Source organism: Gopherus flavomarginatus, chromosome 4, assembly GCF_025201925.1.
Source record: "Gopherus flavomarginatus isolate rGopFla2 chromosome 4, rGopFla2.mat.asm, whole genome shotgun sequence".
NCBI lineage: Eukaryota > Metazoa > Chordata > Testudines > Testudinidae > Gopherus > Gopherus flavomarginatus.
In genome coordinates, this window is record NC_066620.1 from 210,658,005 (window position 1) to 210,679,094 (window position 21,090).

Genomic DNA, 21,090 nt, shown 5'->3' on the forward strand with positions numbered 1-21,090 from the left:
ACCCTCCACTCCCTGTCCCGATTTTTCACACTTGCTCTCTGGTCACCCTAGCAAGAACTCACCAAGTAAAAAAGGTTCAGAGTGGTAGCTGTGTTAGTCTGTATCAGCAAAAAGAACGAGCAGTCCTTGTGGCACCTTAAGAGACTAACAAATTTATTTGAGTATAAGCTTTTGTGGGCTAAAACCCTCTTCATCAGATGCATGGAGTGGAAAATACAGTAGGAAGATAATATACACACATACACAGAGAACATGAAAAAATGGGGGTTGCTATATCAACTCTAATGAGACTAATCGATTAAGGTGGGCTATTATCAGTAGGAGAAAAAAAAACTTTTGTGGTGATAATTAGGATAGCCCATTTCCAACAGTTGACAAAAAGATGTAACAGTAGGGGAAAATTAGCAAGAGGAAATAGTTTTTAGTTTGTGTAATGGCTCATCCACTCCCAGTCTTAATTCAAGCCTAATTTAATGGTGTCCAGTTTGCAAATTAATGCCAGTTCTGCAGTTTTTCATTGGAGTCTGTTTCTGAAGTTTTTTTGTTGAATAATTGCAATTTTTAGGTCTGTAACTGACTGACCAGGGAGGTTAATGTTATGATTCTTGACATCTGATTTTCCATTTAAAAGGGGTTTCCCTGGGACTGATTGAAGAGGCCGTGGGCTGGGTGTTGATTGAATTGCAGCCACGTGCCTGTGTCAGAACACAAACCAATCAGAAATCCAGAGCATGGTAGCATGGCCTCAGAGGGAACGGTGTTGTTGGGGCACAGGACTGGCTGGAAAGCAGGCTTGGATTTCTGACCAACAAAGCTGCCCTCCTGTTTCTACAGTGTTAGGGAACCAGGACTTCATGTACATTCTTTGTAAATAAACAGGATTGCACCACAGAAATACTTGCCTCATAGCATCAATTTCTTCTCCTAAAAGAAACAACCCGGCAAGACCTTGAATTTCAGCTAACCCCTCAGGTCAGAGGACAACACCTGGTGTCACCAAACACAGGAGGTGGCTGCGTTGTGCATATTGCCTTTTCATTACTTTGATGCAAGAGCATTCTTCTCTGCAGCTCCTGCCATCTCGAACAGCTGCTTGATTTTCCACCCTCTTATGGTTGTTAACTCTGTCTTTTCTGTATCTGAGAGGCACATGGCCAGCCAGTTTGCACGAAGCAGTTTCTATCGTTATTACTGCTAGGAAAAATAAATAGTTGTAAAGAAAGCTTTTATAGAATCATAGAACTGCAGGACTGGAAGGGACCTCAAGAGGTAATCTAGTCCTTCCTCCATGCTGAGGCAGGACCAAGTAACCTTAGGCCATCCTGACAGGTGTTTGTCTAACCTGTTCTTAAAAACCTCTAATGACGGGGATTCTACAACCTCCTTTGGAAGTCTATTCCAGGGCTTCACTGTCCTTATCATTGGAAAGTTTTCCTTAAGATCTAACACTCTTGCTTGTTGCAGATGAAGCCCATTACCCCTTGTTCTCCCTGTCCACTAATGGTAGGACAAGTGACCACCACCTTCTTAATAACAGCCTCAACATATTTGAATACTGTTACCAGGTCCCCTTCAGCCTTCTTTTCTCAAGACTAAACTAGGGTGACCAGATGTCCCAATTTTATAGGGACAGTTGCAATTTTTGGATCTTTTTTGTATACAGGCTCCTATTACCCTCCCACCCCCTCCCGATTTTTCAGACTTGCTGTCTGGTCACCCTAGACTAAACATACCCAGTTTTTTAAAAAATCTTTACTCATAGGTCAGTCAAGGTTTTCATTTTCATTGATGACCCACTAGACCACTTATATCCTTTTCAGCAGTACGACCACCTAGCCTGTTATTCCCCCTTTTGTAGTTGTGCATTTGATTTTTCCTTCCTGAGTGAAGAAATCTGCACTTCTCCTGAGTTTCATCTTGTTGCTTTCAGAGCCATTCTCTAATTTCTCAAGGTCATTTTTAATTCTATTCCTGCCCTCCCAAGTGTTAGCAACCCCTCCCAGCTTGGTGTCACCTGCAAATTTTATAAGCATCCTTTCCTCTCCATTATCCAAGTCATTTCCGAAATATTGACCAGTACCAGACCTGGGCCAGACCTATGTGGCACCACACTAGATATGATCTCCCAGTTTGACAGGGAACTATACCTACTCTGAGTATGGTCTTTCAACCAGTTGTGCAGTTACTGTATAGTAATTGAATCTAGACCACATTTTCCTAGCTTGCTTATGGGAATATCATGAGGGATGTGTCAATGGCCTCACTAAAATCAAGATATATCACATCTACAGCTTTTCACCCATCCATAGGCCATTAGCTTTGTCAAGGAATTAATTTAGGTTGGCTTGGCATGATTTGTTATTGACAAATCCATGTTGGTTACTATTTATAACCCCATTACAATCTAGGGGCTTACAAATTGACTAAATTTGTTTGTGTTTTTCCAGATACCAAAGTTGGGTTGACTGGTCTATAATTTCCCAAAGTATTCTTTGTTTCCCTGTTTAAAGATTGGAGAAAGGCTAACATAGCACCTGTCATCCTGGCCCACACATGTCCTCCACGAATTCTCAAACAATCGGTAACAGTTCCAAAATTCTTTCAGCTAGTTCCTTAAGTACCCTAGTGTGAATTTTATCAGGCCCTGGGGAATTGAATACATCTAACTTATCTAAATATTCTTCAACCTGTTCTTTCCCTATTTTGGCTTGTGTTCCTTTCACCTTGTTGTTAATATTGTGTTAAGCATCTGATCATAATGAACCTTTTTACTGAAGCCTGAAGTAAAATAGGTTGTGTTCAGAGCCAGGCAGTTATTACACAGTAGCATTTCACAAAAAGAATTACAGCAAAAAAACTGTCTTTGTTCAGTTATACATTTTTATTCTCTAATAGGTACAATACTAAAATAAACACAAATTAAAAAAAAGTTTTATTAAAACAAAACTGTACAAAAAAGCAGTTATACTACATTTTAATTACAGAACAGTCTACTGTCCAAAAGGCACTAATCCAGAATAGGAGATACAATGATACAGGACTCATTTTAACTATTTTAATCAATACAATAGAGCACTTGTTTCTCTGTCCATTCACATACAGAAACAAGGACTTTTGCTACAGTCATTACACACTGTTATAAATATGAGCCCTACGTATAAAGATGCAGTATCATTCTCCTTGTGGAAGAACTAATTCCAAAATTAAATGTTACTTTTTAAAAAATATATAAGGGGCACAAAGGAAAAACCTAATAATACTTTGCACTTTTATTGTGCCTTCCATCTAAGGATTTCAAAGCACTTTACAAAAGTTACGTAAGTATTATTATCCCCATTTTGCAAATGGAGAAACTGAGGCACAGAAAGATTTGTCTGAAGGCCACACAACAAAGTCTGTGGCAGAACTGGAATTAGAACCCAGATCAACTGACTCCTAGACCTGTCCTTTAGCAACAAGACCACACTTCCCCTTCCATATGTCCTGCATGCTGTGTTTTATCTAGCTCTGCTTTGACATTTCTGTCTCTCTGTACAGCAATCAATGCCACACTTTATAAATAACCTTCCCACCACACGCAAAAGGGAAAGAATGTTTTTCCTTTTAAACTGTAGCTGACAAATTCAAAACAATAAAAATCATGGGAGCACACTCCTGCCATGTATTGGAGATATTCAGCAATTTTTAAAAGCAGCTTTCAGAATATTATTTCCGTGTTGCAAGTGACTCAAGCGATAAATGAAGGTCTGGGGCCCTTATTTAATAAGAAGTACTACAGTATCCTTACAACAACGGTCCAAAACATCTTACACTAGGACAACAGTAGTGTTTGGGGTGATTAATGGAACAGTTAGTAATTTTCTTTTTTTAAGGTAAAGTGGAGGGAGTTCCCACATAAGAGGTTATAGACATGCCTTCCACAGGAGCAAGAATACACTACAGCAGCACGTGCCAATGGACAGCAAAGACGGGCTCTCTCTGAGATCGCATGTGGTCCATTCCTCAGATTACTATTTGGTGTTCCTGTCTGAGGTTCACTCGCTTGTGGTATAAGATTTTATTTCTCTAATTTTTTAAGCCTGAAAACAACTTCCTAACAGAAGAATCCTCTCATTGGCCATCTTCCCTTCCAACCCTGCATTATTTGGTTCTCAAATACTTCAGGCTGAGGACTACCAGGAAAGAGTCAATGGCCATCCATGGAGCATGGTTGGAGGTCTCCTGCTTGGAAAGCTCTCAATCCCTGCTAGATTCCACAACATTTACTGATTCCACTGGGAGTAATGGCACAATGAGATTTCGTCCCAAGCATAGTCTCTTCCTACGGCATTTCTCATAGCCACTGTGGAGTATGTATCCTTTAATCTGGCATGTAGCCCTTGTTCAATAATTGAACTAGGCATATTGCAGGGGATGACGACACTGCCTGCATTACCAAATGCTTTCAGTGCTGATTGGATTTAAAATATCTGATAATATCTACTTGGTGGGAGAGAGATACTGCAGCTTTTAAACAGTGTCATACACAGATAAAGACAAAGACAGGCATCTGGATGTTAACAAAAATAAGTAACAAAGAAATATGATTAAACAAAATCTCTTCTCACATCATCCTATACTACATCCTCCTTCTGCTTAGCAGAAAATTGTACGTACACAAAAATACAAATACACAATTTTGTAGAACAGTCTGATTTTAATATATTTATATATATTTATATTTATATGAGTGGCAGGTTAGTTCATTATATAGAGCATTTTGCACTTTTGGCTCATATGCAACAAGGCTTATAAATTCAGCTTTAGCTTTCACTCAGGTTTTTATAGCTTTTTGAACAATTGTTTTCACATTTAAAGCAGCATCCAATTTGCAATAGGAGTTGGTGTCTACAGCAAGGATCAGGTCAAGAGGTTATTCGGGGGGAGGGAGAATATACATTCCAGTGTGTGTGTGTGTGTGTGTGTGTGCTAATGCTAACGTAAAAAAGACTGTGGATGTAGGACTACAGGACACCATGTTTACCTCTTGAGGTAAGCTGTACACCTACAGCAGACGAGACATGTGTGATTTCCACCTGGGGAATACGGTGTAGGAATCAAATACACTAATGAGAGATGAAGGGATCTAGAAATTAACAGAGAAACACACACACAAAAGAAACTTGTCGGCGGGCTTATATTGACCAGCAAAGAAAGGAAGTAGCTCATCTTATGCACTTGGAAACATGAAGTAATTGTAGGTGACTGCCAGCCATCCAACACACACACGATTACAACAGTCATGCTCACTTGCCGTTTTGTTAACACAGCTGCAAGGTTTAACGCTCCACTTCCCCACCCACTCCCCGAGTCAAGGTTACGCTGGGACAGAATTAAGATGCAGAGAATTCGGAAATGGAGAAGGTAATTCCCTAGCACTTTGTACATTCAAATCCAGTCAGACTTTTTTTTTTTGGCCTCTGATACTGTTCCATTGGTTTTTTTCCCCCTTGTAGGTTTGCAACGCTTACTATTACATTCACCTCTTTTCAATTACAGTCATGGTAACCGACAATCTGTTTTTAAGAAAAAAAGACATCTAGACATCAGGGTGACAGTACAATGCCATACAGTCTTTGTGTGTTCTAACGCCACAAATACTTTATTTTCATTAGTACCACTGCAATAGATTCCCCTTTGATCACTGCTTTATCAATACTCATTGTGATCCTACAAGTTGTCTGTCAGTCTTCTGCAGCATAGATCTACTCATAGCTATCTTTGTCAATGGTAATTGCCCATAGCTTCCCAATTCATAGGCATTATTAAATTGCCAGAGTGGAAAAAAAAGTGTAATTAATGAAAAATAAAGCATCTGCATATGGGTGACTCCCATTTTCTGAATCCTTAAGTAGTACCAATAAATCCTAACAGTGCGGTTTTGTTACCTGACTTGTATTTAGTATGGTCACAAAAAATAAGAAGTCTCCTTTCATGTGATTTTTTTTTTAAACCAGCATTTCAGACATTTTTTTTTAATTCCATATAAAATTCTCAGAGATGTTTACAAAATTATAATAACCTGTGAATGGTTAAATGATTTTGATAAAACGTTGAGCAGCTGTCACTATTATAAACTTAGACATAATTGAGAACATAGAAGGAACCTGTCTCTGATTTAGAGAGAGGTGATTACATATGCACATTTGTCACTCCTATCCAGGATGTCAGAGGTATGGTTACCCAGATATGAGTGATCAATATACACACAGTCACGTATATCCAGAGTCCTAGAGGCAATTTCCTATCATTTAGAAACAAAAACTTAATTCTACTCATTGCTCTTTGTTTCCAAATCAGAGATTATAAAGATTTGACTGAGAAACAGAAAATTCCTAAGAAGTTCTCTACGTACGGGGGAAAGGGGGAGGATGAGGACGAGGGGAAGGCAGAATGAGAAAGCAATGAGGATTTCTTTCTGGCCTGATTCTGCAGTTATTCCAGGCACTGGATTCCCACTGAAGTCAATGGGAGTTTTGCATGTGGAAGGACTGCAGGGAGGGGCCTCTCTCGGAGGGAAATGGGGCCTAGTCCAATTCTTCCAGTTCACTCTAACGTCCTGTTATTCACTTAGGCACTTTTTAAATTGACACTCCAGAACAGGTACTGCACACATTTCATACTTACTGGGCACTCATGATGAGCCTTGGAAAGATCATAAAGGTCCAGAGGGAGACAACCAAGGCAATCTGTCAAGGAAAATAACACTCCCGGCCATGCAACTGACTTGAACGTGTCATGCTTAGATAGAACTACTGTTCAAACTAAACCTACTTTCAATGTGTGTTCTATTCTATGCACCCGAAGAAGTGAGCTACTGTAGCCCATGAAAGCTTATGCTGAAATAAATTTGTTAGTCTCTAAGGTGCCACAAGTACTCCTGTTCTTTCTACTTTCAATTTGTTAGCCCTGAATTAGCTTTAAGGTAAAAGCCTTTCCTGTATTGGTTCAGTGGGCTTGTGATATTCCACCATGCTGCCACGTGGAACCGGACATCTGACTCCCAACGAGGCTTCCCAGCCTCCCAGCCTACGATGCAAGCAGTGGGCTCAGCACTTCCATTGGGAGTGCTCCCCAATCACTCAGTAGCAACCTACGGGTCTGTTGTTGATAGGCTTCACAATGACACTGCTAACATGACAGCTGGATTTAAAAGGAGTGTGAGTGTAGTCCTGCTCGTCCAGTTTGCAGCCCAAAGAACAATGAAACAGGCAACTGCTACTGTCAGAAAATGAAGCTGAGCTCTGAGCTCAGATAAACTAGAAAGAGGTAGAATCTCCAGTTAAGAGTAAATCACAAGAGAGTGCGGGAATTTGAACATCAGTCGAGAAATAAAGAGCCGCTTCAGTGGATAACAGTCGAAGTTGGGAAGCCAAACATTTGAACCTAATTTTTGTATCTTATATCAATTGGCAACCCCTCCACCTCCGAAAACCCCAAAGCCACCCTGACCGCAAAGACGGACAGCAGCCCTAGAACCTGGGAGAGGCAAGGATCAGAGTCACTATCAAGCCTCTGCAGATCTATTGTATCCTGTTCACAGCTCAGGCATCACAAGGGTGGGCAATAGCAAACGAGTGTGCAAACCAAAACACTGGTAATTAGTGTAAGAGTTTCAAGCTTCAAGTATGAAAAGGAACAAAACCAAATGGAAAAAACACCCTGGAAGTGACCTTTAGCCATGGTCCAAAACTTACCACTGAGTTATTTCATTCAGGAGGTCACTAGTGAAGAACCTACTGTAAACTGCCTGAATTGATGTGGTTTGGTTTTCTTTTTATGGTCAGAGGGTTGACTCTACAAAATGTTTCAGATTTATACTTCAGCATGGACAACGTATCTGGATTCAGCTAGGCATCTGATACAGCCACATTTGATAAGGGAAAGTCTAACAATACAGTGAGTTCGACAGAAGTACTATTAAACAGATAAAAAAGTGACTAATAGATATACTGCTCAAAGATCTGAGTGCAATACAGTGCCCGTCCCAGAAACGGAGACGGCAGGGAGGAACCAAATAAGAAGAGTGTAAGACTACAGGGGTGGGGGGAAGGGTGCAGCAAGCAAGAAGTCAATTCTAACACAAGAAGTTAAGCGAGGTAAGCAAGGCTTTCACTAATATCAGGAGACGGTAAGAGCCCAGAGAGGCAGCTCTCTCATTAATAAATGAAGGTGGTGATATGCCATATCATTTAACAGGACTGAGCTCCTGAGCTGCTTTTTTCAAATTACATTTTAAATCAGAAAGATACAGGACAAATCAGGAAACAATAAACATCTTGTAAATAGAGATTCTAAGAAAAGATGACATGATATGGAAAAATAGAACATATACAGAAATCAGCAAATATGTAAGACTGGCATCCCCTGGGAATCTGTAATGAACTTACCACCACCATCACCAAAACAAAAAGGGGGGGCAGTTAGTAACGTTATGGAAAAGAGAGGGAGATTCAAGAGGACTGGTGGGGCAAAACAGTAATATGATGATCAACAACAGTCTTCTCCAGGTTGTTTGCCATCCGCATGGTTAAATAATATAACGTGTAGTTAAAAAAAGAATTCCTGTACACCGAGTATCACCAGCAATGACTACCACGATTTACACAAAGAACTAATCATACCAGACAAACCTGAGTACTTTAACCGCATGCTAGAAATGCCTAATGAATTTGTTGGAAGGACAGCAGTAGGTGTCACATACCCGTAACTTCAAATATTTGATAGTGTCACACTGGATCTTTACTGGCACTCCAGGTCCAATTCTGCTCTTGCAAGCAGACTGACCAGATGATCAAAGAGGTGACCTGCAAGTCTAGATGATTGAATATCTATGATATAGAATGATAATTTGGCAGGTCAGGCAGAAGTTTGCAATGGCACCCTATACTATCAGTATTAAATCCTATTTTGTTAAGAGTCATCAACACCCATAGGGATCAAGAGACAATCAAAAACACTGATGGTCTGGGGAACCAGAGAGAGACTGTTTAGAAATGAATAAAAAGGAGATCACGTTTAGGGTTATTCTTCTCCAAATTTACTACTTTATCTAAGCATCAAAACTAAAATGGAAGAAAAATGGTTATTGACTAACAATGTTAAAAAAACTGGGTTTTCTGGCAAACAGAAAACTAGAATTGATTTCACAATATACTGAAACAACAAAAATCCAGGACAACCCAGTGTGGTTACATGTCTTTCACTTCTGAAGATGAAAATTTAGTGCATATAGGATTCAATCATTTTCTCTTCTCTTTTAGTGGTTTAATACTCTCTTACAAAGTAGCTGGACTTTCGCAGCATCAGGCCAAATTTTGACTTTGCCAGAGTAAATCCAGAGCAGCTCCATTGAAATTTGGCCAATTACATCCATTGCTATCTATAATGTAAACCAACCCTGTCTCTAGTTTGCACTTGGAGAAAACATGCATCTTAAAAAGGTAATTCAAAATGTGCTAAAGAAGATCTGATTCAATGTTGATTTCAAAGATACGGTCACAAAATGCAAAGGCAATGCCTCACACCCCAGTTTAGGAAAAACTCCTTAATGAGCTGATATTCCAGATCCTTGGCCCTGGTTAGCACTGGAGTGGTGTTTATAGTACCGTTGCTACAGTCCTGTCAAACTGATAGCAGCAACTTTATCAGCAGACAAATAATAAGCATCTCCAATGTCCAATATGCCTTGTGGAATGTAACATGTACCTATCGGGATATACTGGATGCAGAAGATTAGTCAATGACTTATTTTCCATTATCGCTTTTGCTCTGCTTGAATGATTCAATGGACAACTTTATAAGTAAATGTATTTAAAAAAAATCTTGATGTCAAAACGGAGATCAGAAAGCCAAAGTTATCCTCTTAAAGACACACTAATTATAAATGTACGTTAGTTATGCTACATTGTGTGTCTTGTCATGACATGGAAGACTTGAGTCAGGCAAGTTAGGAAAGAATCTAGGTAGTTTAGCAAACAATAGCAGCAAAATTAATGCCTAAAGTCTTGTACACATTATGATTCCCCACCAAAAAATGTCCTGACATTCCTAATGCCAGTACAGCACCACTGGAGATGGTCATGTCGAGAGAACTAGCATAAACAGATTTTTAGCCATCCTTCAGGTAGGCCTGCTCTGAACAGCACTGGACAATCAGCCAGATTTACAAAGATATTTAGGCACCTAAGGAAACAGAAAGGTATCTACCGGGATTTAAAAGAGTGCCTAAGCTTCTTGGGCAAATCCCGCTAGATACCTGTCTGTATCTTGAAGTGCCTTTGTAAATCTGGTCCAATATGATTAAAATACCAGGGTGGCACTGGTGACAACAATGGTGAGAAATGTTAGTGGGGTGAAAATGCAGCATAGACCCAGCCCAGTGGTACTCAAGATCCATCATTAGATAATGTTTCTCTTGCATCAACTCCAAAAGCACAATGGGGGAGTGTTTGTCTCGCCTTGTGATGACACAAAGCTGGGAGGTATTGCTAATACAGAGAAGGACCGGGATATCATACAAGAAGATCTGGACAACCTTGTAAACTGGAGTAATAGTAATAAGATGAAATTTAATAGTGAAAAGTGAAAGGTCATGCATTTAGGGATTAATAATAAGAATCACTGTTATAAGCTAGGGACACATCAGTTGGAAGTAACAGAGGAGGAAAAGGACCTTGGAGTACTGGTTGATCACAGGATGACTATGAGCTGCCAATGTGATGTGGCTGTTAAAAAAGCTAATGCAGTCTTGGGATGCATCTGGCGAGGTATTTCTAGTAAAGATAAAGAGGTGTTAGTACCGTTATACAAGGCACTGGTGAGACCTCATCTGGAATACTGTGTGCAGTTCTGGTCTCCCATGTTTAAGAAGAATGAATTCAAACTGGAACAGGTTCAGAGATGGGCTACTAGGATGATCCGAGGAATGGAAAACCTGTCTTATGAAAGGAGACTCAAAGAGCTTGGCTTATTTAGTCTAACCAAAAGAAGGTTGAGGGGAGATATGATTTCTCTTTATAAATATATCAGAGGGATAAATATCAGGGAGGGAGAGGAATTATTTAAGCTTAGTACCAATGTGGACACAAGAACAAATGGATATAAACTGGACATTAGGAAGTTTAGACTTGAAATTAGACAGTTTCTAACCATTAGAGGAGTGAAGTTCTGGAACAGCCTTCCAAGGGGAGTAGTGGGGACAAAAGACATATCTGGCTTCAAGACTAAGCTTGATAAGTTTATGGAGGGGATGGTATGATGGGATAGCCTAATTTTGGCAATTAATTGATCTTTGATTATTAGCAGGTAAATATGCCCAGTGGTCTGTGATGGGATGTTAGATGGGTTGGGATCTGAGTTACTACAGAGAATTCTTTCCTAGGTGCTGACTGGTGAGTCTTGCCCACATGCTCAGGGTTTAACTGATCGCCATATTTGGGGTCGGGAAGGAATTTTCCTCCATGGAAGATTGGCAGAGGCCCTGGAGATTTGTCACCTTCCTCTGCAGCGTGGGGCACGGGTCACTTGCTGGAGGATTCTCTGCACCTTGAGGTCTTTAAACCATGATTTGAAGACTTCAATAACTCAGACATAGGTTAGGGGTTTGTTACAGGAGTGGGTGGGTGAGATTCTGTGACCTGCGTTATGCAGGAGGTCAGACTAGATGATCATAATGGTCCCTTCTGATCTTAAAGTCTATGAGTCTAAGTGTTTGACAGTATCCAGTGAGAACTTATGCAGTGACTTTCAAATCAGCTTGGGTCACCACTATATATTCAGCTCTGTTACAGAGTAGAACAGCAAGTGGAGGACAACTGAGTTACTGTTTGACATTAGGATATCTTTTGATATCTGAGGTATAACATGAGCTAACTCATATCACTTCTCCATGTTACTCATAACAATAGGCAGTCTAAGTGACATGCAGCTCAAAACTTGATGACAACTGCTGACGACATTCCCAGAATGAGATAATACAACAAGATTACTTATGAGCATGAGCATCTAAGAGCTAGTTAGACTGTCTAGTCCAGGGGTTGGACAACAATACAAGCAGTATATTGCAATGACAGATTCAGGATGAAAGCAATGCCAGTATTAAAGTGTGAAATAAACTGGGTTCTCTGCGTTTCTAGTGATCCTTGATTCAGGAAATGGAAAATAATTAAGCCATTGCAACCCAATGAGAAGCTATATAGATATGGCCAGGATAAAAGAAAGAGAAAGAAGCTTTGCATAGAAAACTAATCCCAGTTTTTGTCCAGCATTATAAGGAACAGGCCATTATTTTAGTTTACTAAGCAGGACTGGCTCCAGGCACCAGCCCAGCAAGCAGGTGCTTGGGGCGGCCAACGGAGAGGGGCGGCATGTCCGGCTCTTCGGCGGTGGGTCCCTCACTCCCTCTTGGAGAGAAGGAAAACCCACCGGATTGCCACTGAAGACTGAAGCGGCAGCGGTAGAGCTGATCACGATTGCGGTTTGGTTTTTTTGCTGCTTGGGGCACCAAAAACCCTGGAGCTGGCCCTGTTACTGAGTAGCTGTTCCAAACATTGTTGAGCGCATTGGTACTAAAGGAAATTAGGGAATGGAAGAGCTGCTGTTTTCAATCACGTACAAGGACAGAAATCCTTTTAATTACAACCATGCCAATCTACATTTTCCTGAAGCAGCTAATTACATGTCAGGTGGACACCCAGTCATTCAAAACTGCCATTACACTTTTATGTATTCATTCTACCCACCCAATTACCATGGCTACAGTTTGAAAAGATTGAACAGAACCTTCATCTGATCACAACACACCAGTATGAATTTGAGAGTGAATTACAACAGAGCACACCACTTACATTAAAAAGAGAGAGAATGAAAATGGAAGAGAGAGCATTTTGCCAGATCATTTCAGTAGATGTACTATACGTACACAAACATCAAAGATCCATTATACAGCTCACGAGGGCTCAATGGCATTAACGCACTCACACCTACTTGTAGCATCTAAACCCCTGGCCTGAGTGCTTCAACGATTACTGGAAAGAACTGCAGAGAGAAAAGCTGTGTATTATCCATGGATTATTATTGTTTAGACGGATGAAAACAAACTCAACAGCCAAACTTGAAAAGAGGCACAAAAGAGAATAGCCATATTTCTCTCTAAAGCCACTTCTCAATTTGTCAGCATGATTCAGCCCTTAGATACTATAGCAATGAGCACTCTAAGAACATTCTAGTTAGACTGGATAAGACAAATCCTGAAGAAACCAAATATATTTGGTTATTTTTCCTCATTAACACAAATTAGAGTACGACATGTATTTCACACAAGAGGATGATAGAGAAGACGTTGAAGGACTATAACTCCATTGATAATACCTTTTTTTGCTGTGTAGAACAACACGTTTAAAACACTGTCACATCTGCTTAAAGTCCTTAGTTGACCAAATTCAATCCTCTACTGCATTTCTCTTAAGAGAGAAAAATAAATTTGGTTTATCTGAAATTCTAATTTGTAGCAGCCACCTCTTTTTTCATTAACATGGAAATCTTTAATTGGACAATTTAACTACTGTAAATTAGACAATGCTAAATGAAACTAAGAGACAGGGGTTTCCGGTCATGCTTTTCAGTTTGCCAAATCTGTGTTGGCCAACAACTGATTCAAAATTCTGAGTAAATATCCTAGCTATTAAAAAAAGCACAGAAAGGAATGCTTTATTTGGAAATACTCTGCAACCCAGCTCGTTGGTACTCCTGATCAGTGCACTCGCCTTCCGTTCAAGGGAATGATGAGGAGTATGTCTTGGCTCAGTAAAACTGCAAAAGTTAGCTGGTGTCTACGTAGCCCCAATGAATTCAGCAGGAGGGCATTAAACAACAGAAAAAGTCCTATATCCACAATAATGAATACATTTTGGTTGTGACATACAACTCATTTTTCAACACAGACCCACGTCAAGAGCAAAATTGCTAAACCAAATAAAAAAATTATTACCTAAAAATGTGTGAAGATTGTAAGCAAACAATATTGTCAATGAAAAAAATTGCACTGAAAAAAAATTGCAGCAGCTACTGGAAAGCCCTTTACTAAATATGAGCAAGGGAGTTTTTTCTGACGAGAAACCCAAAGTTCCTTGGTCATAATCTCACAAACTGTGACCTGAAGGAAGAGATAAATTACTTAGCTGATGAATAGTAAGCAATACTAAATTCACAATGTCCTGGTTAGGGGAAAGAAATGTACTTTCTAAAAGACATCACAACCATCAGAAATGAACTGACATGAGGAAATTAGATGGGGCATTTTCCTCCATTCAAAACCCACCAGGGCAAATACTGTCATAGTGACCAGTTCCTGGTGTTCCAACCTAATATAACTTAAGAGACTCAAACCAGATCTTGGACACAAATACTTATGAAGTTAAGGGAGAAAGATGGGAATCTACACTTGGATCTCAATTCAAGCTACAAGGGGAATCAAAATCCTGGATTAAATAGTTAGGGGCAGTGTTGTGATTTTATGCATTCAAAATCCACACACCGATTTTGCAAGTCTGACCCATGTGTACAATAAAAGACGCTTTAAGAATGATGTGGACAAACTGGAGAGATCTAGAATACAGCAACAAAAATAACAAGAGGTTCAGAAAACCTGATCTCTGAGGAAAGATTTAAAAAATGTGCCCATCTAGTCATGAGAAAAGTCGTCTGAGTGGGGACCGGAAAACAGTCTTCAAGTTTTGCCATGTCCAGTGAAGGCAGGACAAGAAGTAATGGGCTTAATCTGTAGCAAGGGAGAGTTAGGTTAGATATTAGGAAAATCTTTCCTGCTGTAAGGATAGTTATATACTGGAACAGGTTACCAAGGGAGGCTATGGAATCTCAGTCACTGGAGGTTTTTAAAAACAGGTGAGAGAAACACCTTTCAGGGTGGACGAGGTATACTTGGGTACTGCCTCCGTATGGGGCAAGGGATTCTAAAGATCCCTTCCAGCCCTAGATTTCTATGATTCTGTGACTGTACCCAGCCAGCCAGTGGAATCCTGCTGCAATTACCAGATAGCTCTGTGTGACAAGACTAATTTGATTGCACGAGGTAAGCCAGAGTGATGATAGAAGAGTACTGAAGCTGAAAACCTTAGTGAAATCTTGATGTCCCTTTAAGACAGCAAGACAAAAAGATTTTGACCAGTTCAGATACAAGCTGACCATATGCCATTCTACTTCTATAAAACTGCCACACTTCTGGGAGTATGCCTACATTGCAAAGTAAACTCAGAGCTTGGGTTTGAGCAGCTGTGCTCATTTGTAACCCAAGATTAGGAATTATTGAACCCTGAGTCTCAACCTGGCGCTTCAGTGTCTACACTGTATTATGTGGGCCCGAGTCCAACCACCCATATCCCAGACTTCCTACTGCCCTCCCATAATGTGTCTGCTCTCGTCCTTTGTTTGGGTGCAGTGTGGGAAAACATGATTGTTCACCAAACTTGACTGTCCTGAGGACAAAAAGTTGGCCTGTGGGATGGTGGGATACTTTTCTCAGACTCCCAGAGCACAAATCCAGTGGGACTGCAGCTAAACTACAAAGCAATCGGGCTTGACCCCCTCAGTCCCAGTTTGACTCAGGCTAGGACCCCCCACCACCATAGAGTCGTGGGTCCGAACTCTGGATTAGAGTGATGTGTATGTAGACAGCAGGAGGGTATGGCTTGAGCCTGAATTTGAATCCTGGGCTTACAGAGTAGACATATCCTATGATTTTACTAGCTTTACATGAGGAGTAAAATAGCAAAAATCTTGCCAGTCTGCATACGAAAGTGATACTTATAATCTCATTAGCTATGCCAAACCTAAAAGATTCCCAGCCACAATAGCGAGACGGTAGAAAGTCCAGTCAATATATGCTAAAACCCTTCCCAAAAACCATCCATCCACCTACATAAATAGCCTGGGTGTTATGAAAACACCGATCCATTAAACTCCACTATAGTCAATGGAATACAATAGAGTTATTGAGAAATTCAATGAAGACTCACATAAGCATAATAGGTCACCACTACAATTTATATTACAGATAGGTCTGAACCAAAACTATGAATATAAATACCCGACAGTTTTGGAAAGCTGGATCCAGACTTTGCAGACGAGGCCCATCTCTTATAGGAGAATATTTTAAGTAGGTAAAAATAAAACACAAACAAACGCCACTCACAATCATGCTAGGTCAACATAGTGTTGCTAGAAAACATAGGTCAAAGTTAGAAACTCCCTTCTTGGTAAGAACACATTTATTGGAGCAGTGAAACTGTTGTAACACCTCCAAGTACTTCAAAGACGTCTCTGCATCACCAGGGCATCGAAGAAAAATGCTGTCCGTCTGCCGCTGTGTTAACTTATTATCTAAGGCATCTGTTGCAAAATATTTGGACATCGGTACCAAATGTAAATGAATATTTTACACATAACAATCCAGGAAAAGACACGGTCCCAACTACATGAGCAAAGAAAAAGAGGAGTTAAAGAAAAGGGGAGCAATGAAATAGCCAAAGATGAACAAATCGGAGGAGAAATGCCTGATGCAGAGTCAGGAGTCAGCCACAGGAAAACTCTGGGGAATGTCCTCAGAGAGGGGAACTCCATGGATGGAGCCCTGTACTGCACTGCACTCCCACAAGCTCCAATAATATCTAGGGATAGACACCAAGGACAACCCAGCCAACCTCTCCTGCTCTGGAAGATGGCAAAAAACGCTGGCTAAAGTACTATGAACCATGAGATAATCTGGATTGAATTTGTTGGTGTTAACAGCTGCCTGAAAGGAAGGAATGATCGATTCTTCACACTGCATCCATGGAAGGAGTCGGTAACCATCCTGTAACCAATTTGGCTTTCAGATCAGTTTCGAGCAGAACCCAAGTGGGAGTGCTGCACAGTAATTTAGCCTGAAGGTGATGAAGGTATGAATGTCTGTAACAAGGTCTGAACTGCAGCACTGCACAGAAAAACCTGATTTGACAGAAAATGTAGAGATGAAAATAGTCTCAGGACTGGCTCAGCTTGTTGAGGGAGTGACCCAGAGAAAACCTTAATTTCCAGTGTTGTCTCACCAGCATTGTCCTTGCCCTGAACGACAAGGCTGCAGAAGCCATTCCAAAATGTCTTGAAAAGGTTTCCCTCAACGCGGTAGCCGGGAGTTATCTAATGAGAGCCTAGATTGGCTACTCCTCATCAAAACAAGTGTCTGTCAATCAAGAAACAGTCCACGACGGGCTAAGGAGGGAGTCAGAGAGCTCAGTGTCATCAGGATATTGAGGATGGCTAAGGTCATATTCCTTGATCATATCTTCTGGGGGCCGTACAGAGATCAAACAGAATGCAGATGAAGGGAGATGAACAGAACTATGTAGCACATGGCTCGCTTAAGGCATTTCTTACTTACTGAATCAGCCTATGATCTTCCTCTGGTGGGGCGAAGGCTGCTGCTTACCAGCAAGCTGCAACTTAGGACAGAAGAGCCACTGATAGCTAATTATACATAAGTTGTTCATCTGTTTATTCTTTTTGATGTGTTATGGAACACAGGAGCCGTAAGACTGTGCTAGACAGAGTGAAGGCCAGATTCTCTCCTATACAGTGGTTTAAATCCATTCTTTTTAGTGGAGTTATTTCAAATTTACACCAGTGCAGCAGAGATAAGGATCTGGCCTTTACTGTATTGGTGTTATTCTTCCTTCATTCTCTAAATAGATGTTTGTTTCAAAAAATGACTTTTAAGGTAAAAATGTAAGCAATATTTATTTCGTAGGTGCAGCTGTCTATCAGTTTGATTCGATTCTTTAAAATGGAACAGCTAGAACAAACTCTGATGGCAAACCAGCATAAAGAGGTCACTGATTATTAAAATCTCCTTGCAATAAATCGCAGTGGTTTCTTGTCAGCTGTGTGTGTGACTGTAGTATGAATAAGTAGGTAAAATTCCACTGAAGCTACAGTTTGCTTGATGATTATCCTGCGGTGCAAAAACATCCCTCCCCCCCACCCCTTTGCTTGCTAGTACCGAGAGAGAGAGAGAGAGAGAGAGAGAGAGAGAGAGAGAGAGAGACACACACACACACACACACACACACAGAAAGAACACTGCAATGTGACTGAACCAATTTTGTTCTTTCCTGAGTCTATCCTGACGCTATTCATGAATTTGCCTACTCAAGAAATACAACAAAACAGAAAAAGACAGCTCCATTCTGCTTCAGTGATCTACTGCTAAAGAAAGCACATACATTTTCCAATGAAATCCATAAATGAACGACAGGGCCAAGCCCTGCCTATATATCTTCAAAGTCACAGGGGCAAAGAGGTGCCAACTCTGTGCCCTCTGTAAGCACAGAATCTCCCACATCTACCTAAACAGCTTTCAGCAGATTAGTAGACATAAACATGATCTAGTTAGTCTTTACCTTCAGGGAGTTTAAGGCTGGCTAAAAACCTGCTGATGTGCCACAATTGTGTCTTTTTTTCTTTCTTTCTTTCTTTTTCTAAGTGCTGGCAATTATATCTGATGGTTTCAAGTTGCAAACATCCTGCAAAGCTGGGGGAGGAGGAGATGGGAAGGAATAAAACCAAAACAAGTCATAGTAACTTCCCTTCACCTTTAAAAATGAACAAAAGACAAAGGAAAGCCATGCTTCAAAACTAAGCCACCTTCCCTCTGAAACTATTTCCATGCAGCAGGGAAGATAAAATGGAATGCAGTGGAAATGCTATGTAAATGCATTAATTTTTTCAAAGATATAATGCAGCCTAGCCCGTCTCTAACGCATCCCGTGCTGCTTCCAGTGAACAGCTTCCTCTTACCGGCAGCGACATATCACTTTTATCAGGATGCCAGAGATCACTTCCACACAATGCCAGCAGATGTAATTTTCTTAGATGCATACACAGTTCATCATTTAGATACTAGATGACAAGGTGATCGCAGGGTGACTCTGTAATGCAAGTTCGTCGTTTGGTATTTTGAATTCTCAAATGATTAAAAAAAAGATTTATCAAATATAAATATCTTTAAGAAAAAAGTAACAAAAGTGCTACATGTGATCAAGGAAAAGCAATTTCGTTAGTTTCTGCTACTTAAAGTAGGTTTGCTTTACAAATATTACCACATCCATTATCAATATGGCTTCCCATTATTAATTAAATTGTCTGTAGCAGTACAGCTCTCTTACACCATAACAAGGACAGAGTAAAGAGAACACAAAAGCATTACACCCTATATCTCAAGGAGGAGATCTTCCTGCCTTTTAAGAAGTGTTCATATTTGGGTGAATATTGATGCCATGTTGATAACTAGCAGAAACTAGATATCAAAGTCCTCCAATAACCTTTCAGGCCTGTTAGGATTGCAGGCAGTAGTTACACAGACTTGTACAAACTCACCCATTTATTATCTTAATCCCTTTTTTGAAAACATTGCTTTTGAGAAGGGCTGGAGGGGGAAAAGGTGAGAGGAAGAACAAAAGGTAACGCAACTTCTATGAGAGATTGATTGAGTCTAGACCTCTTCGGAGCAAGCACTGCTAGACGTGCCAAATAATGAATAGTGGTTTTGAGAAGTGGACTGCCGTCCATTAGACATTCAGCTCATTTTTCATGTGATCCCAGGCTGGGCTTCTATCATGGTCCCAGAGGCAGAAGGCAGTATTTTATCCACTAAGCCATGCAGCTTGTGAGAGTAGAGGATGTCTGTGTTGAATATGTGAGCATCAACCGAAATGTGTGAATATGTTTCCCATGGATATTCTCAGTGCAGCACCCAAAAGAAATATATCAAGTCACTGTGTGACCAGTGAGGCATGGCTTATTGCAGCTGAAAATCACTTATTCCCATGCTGAAGTGGGGTTTCTAGTGTTCTTTTTACTCTCTGTTGATACTCTCAATATGGTGTCCATCGACCCTGTGCCTCTACCTCAGCTTCCATCCTTTCAGTCTTGGAGAAGGAAAAGCGTACAGATTAGTTTTACATGATGTCTAAGGGTATCCAAGATTTGAAATGTAGCCTAAGACTTGGAACTGAGGACTCTCTAAAATACCTGGAAGCACTTTCTTGGAATGCTAAGACAAAGCAGCAAGATTTTCGAGCCACTGGGGCTGGGAGAGGGAGGTTGGTTGGTTGACTGATTATTTACTGGGAATTAATACTGAGAGAGTATATGCAAAGGCTGAGGGCACCATGCCATCTTCACAGAACAAGACCCTAACAGCTAACTGACGTACAAGAAACTGCAAAGTTATACTGTAAGAAGAACACATATTAAGGACCGAGGAAAGGCTAAGGTGCTACGTCTAAAACTAAGTTACTTCTTTCTTTGACCCTCCCCCTTCTTTGTATCAGTCGTCGTCTAGGGCCTCTGTCTTGATTTCGTTGGTTCCTTGCCGGGCCAATGCCAAGATGGTGTGGTTTACTGCTGCCATTTCCACGGCTAATGAAATGGGATCTTGGTGGTCACTATGGCTAGTGCTGTCATCCTGTGTATGCAGAAAGGAAAAAGATGAAGCGTTGTTAATTAGTGAGCATTCAGTCTGAGTGACAGAGTTTTTAAAGTGAGCAGTGAACTAAGGGCCGCAAATTACCCTTGTGCTAATTGGGTAGGGTTGAAAAGAAACATGGACTCCTTTTAAGAAAATGTCATTCACTGGGCAAACACAGGTTCATTGAAATGGGCAGGGCCGGGCGTGGAGATTCACGTTTATTTTCAATAGATAAAAACTGGCTAATCGCGAGCGTAGTGCAGAATATATTAAAAGGATAAGGTAAGAGTGATTTTGTGTAAAATAGAAGTGACAAATATATACATATGTTCTATTTTATATAGGGATACATCTCTAGACAATTCAGCACTAAGCCAGCTGCTGAAAATGTCCCAGACAGATAAAAAAGGTGGTGAAATGACCTCATGCTGGAACTACCACAGCAAATCACACTGTCTAGCCAGCCATCCTGCTACATGCCACATCTCATTTAATTAAATAGTGACACTGTGGGTTATACTGCTATC

The 21,090-nt window shown here is 40.5% G+C and overlaps 1 protein-coding gene across 12 annotated transcripts in view; it reads right to left on the reverse strand.

The window, feature by feature from the left end:
• Positions 1–248: 248 nt before the first annotated feature.
• The window catches only part of HMBOX1 (homeobox containing 1), a 102,593-nt gene continuing 81,751 nt past the window's right edge, over positions 249–21,090 (reverse strand). For 8 of the 12 annotated variants that reach the window (XM_050948873.1, XM_050948868.1, XM_050948866.1 and 5 more), the window contains one exon: positions 7,233–20,560. In XM_050948873.1, the coding sequence (XP_050804830.1) occupies positions 20,423–20,560 (138 nt within the window). In that variant the 3' untranslated portion in view covers positions 7,233–20,422. Of the gene's footprint in view, positions 1,140–7,232; positions 20,561–21,090 lie in introns of those variants that run through there. The other 4 variants (XM_050948875.1, XM_050948876.1, XR_007773781.1 and 1 more) reach the window with 3 other exon arrangements.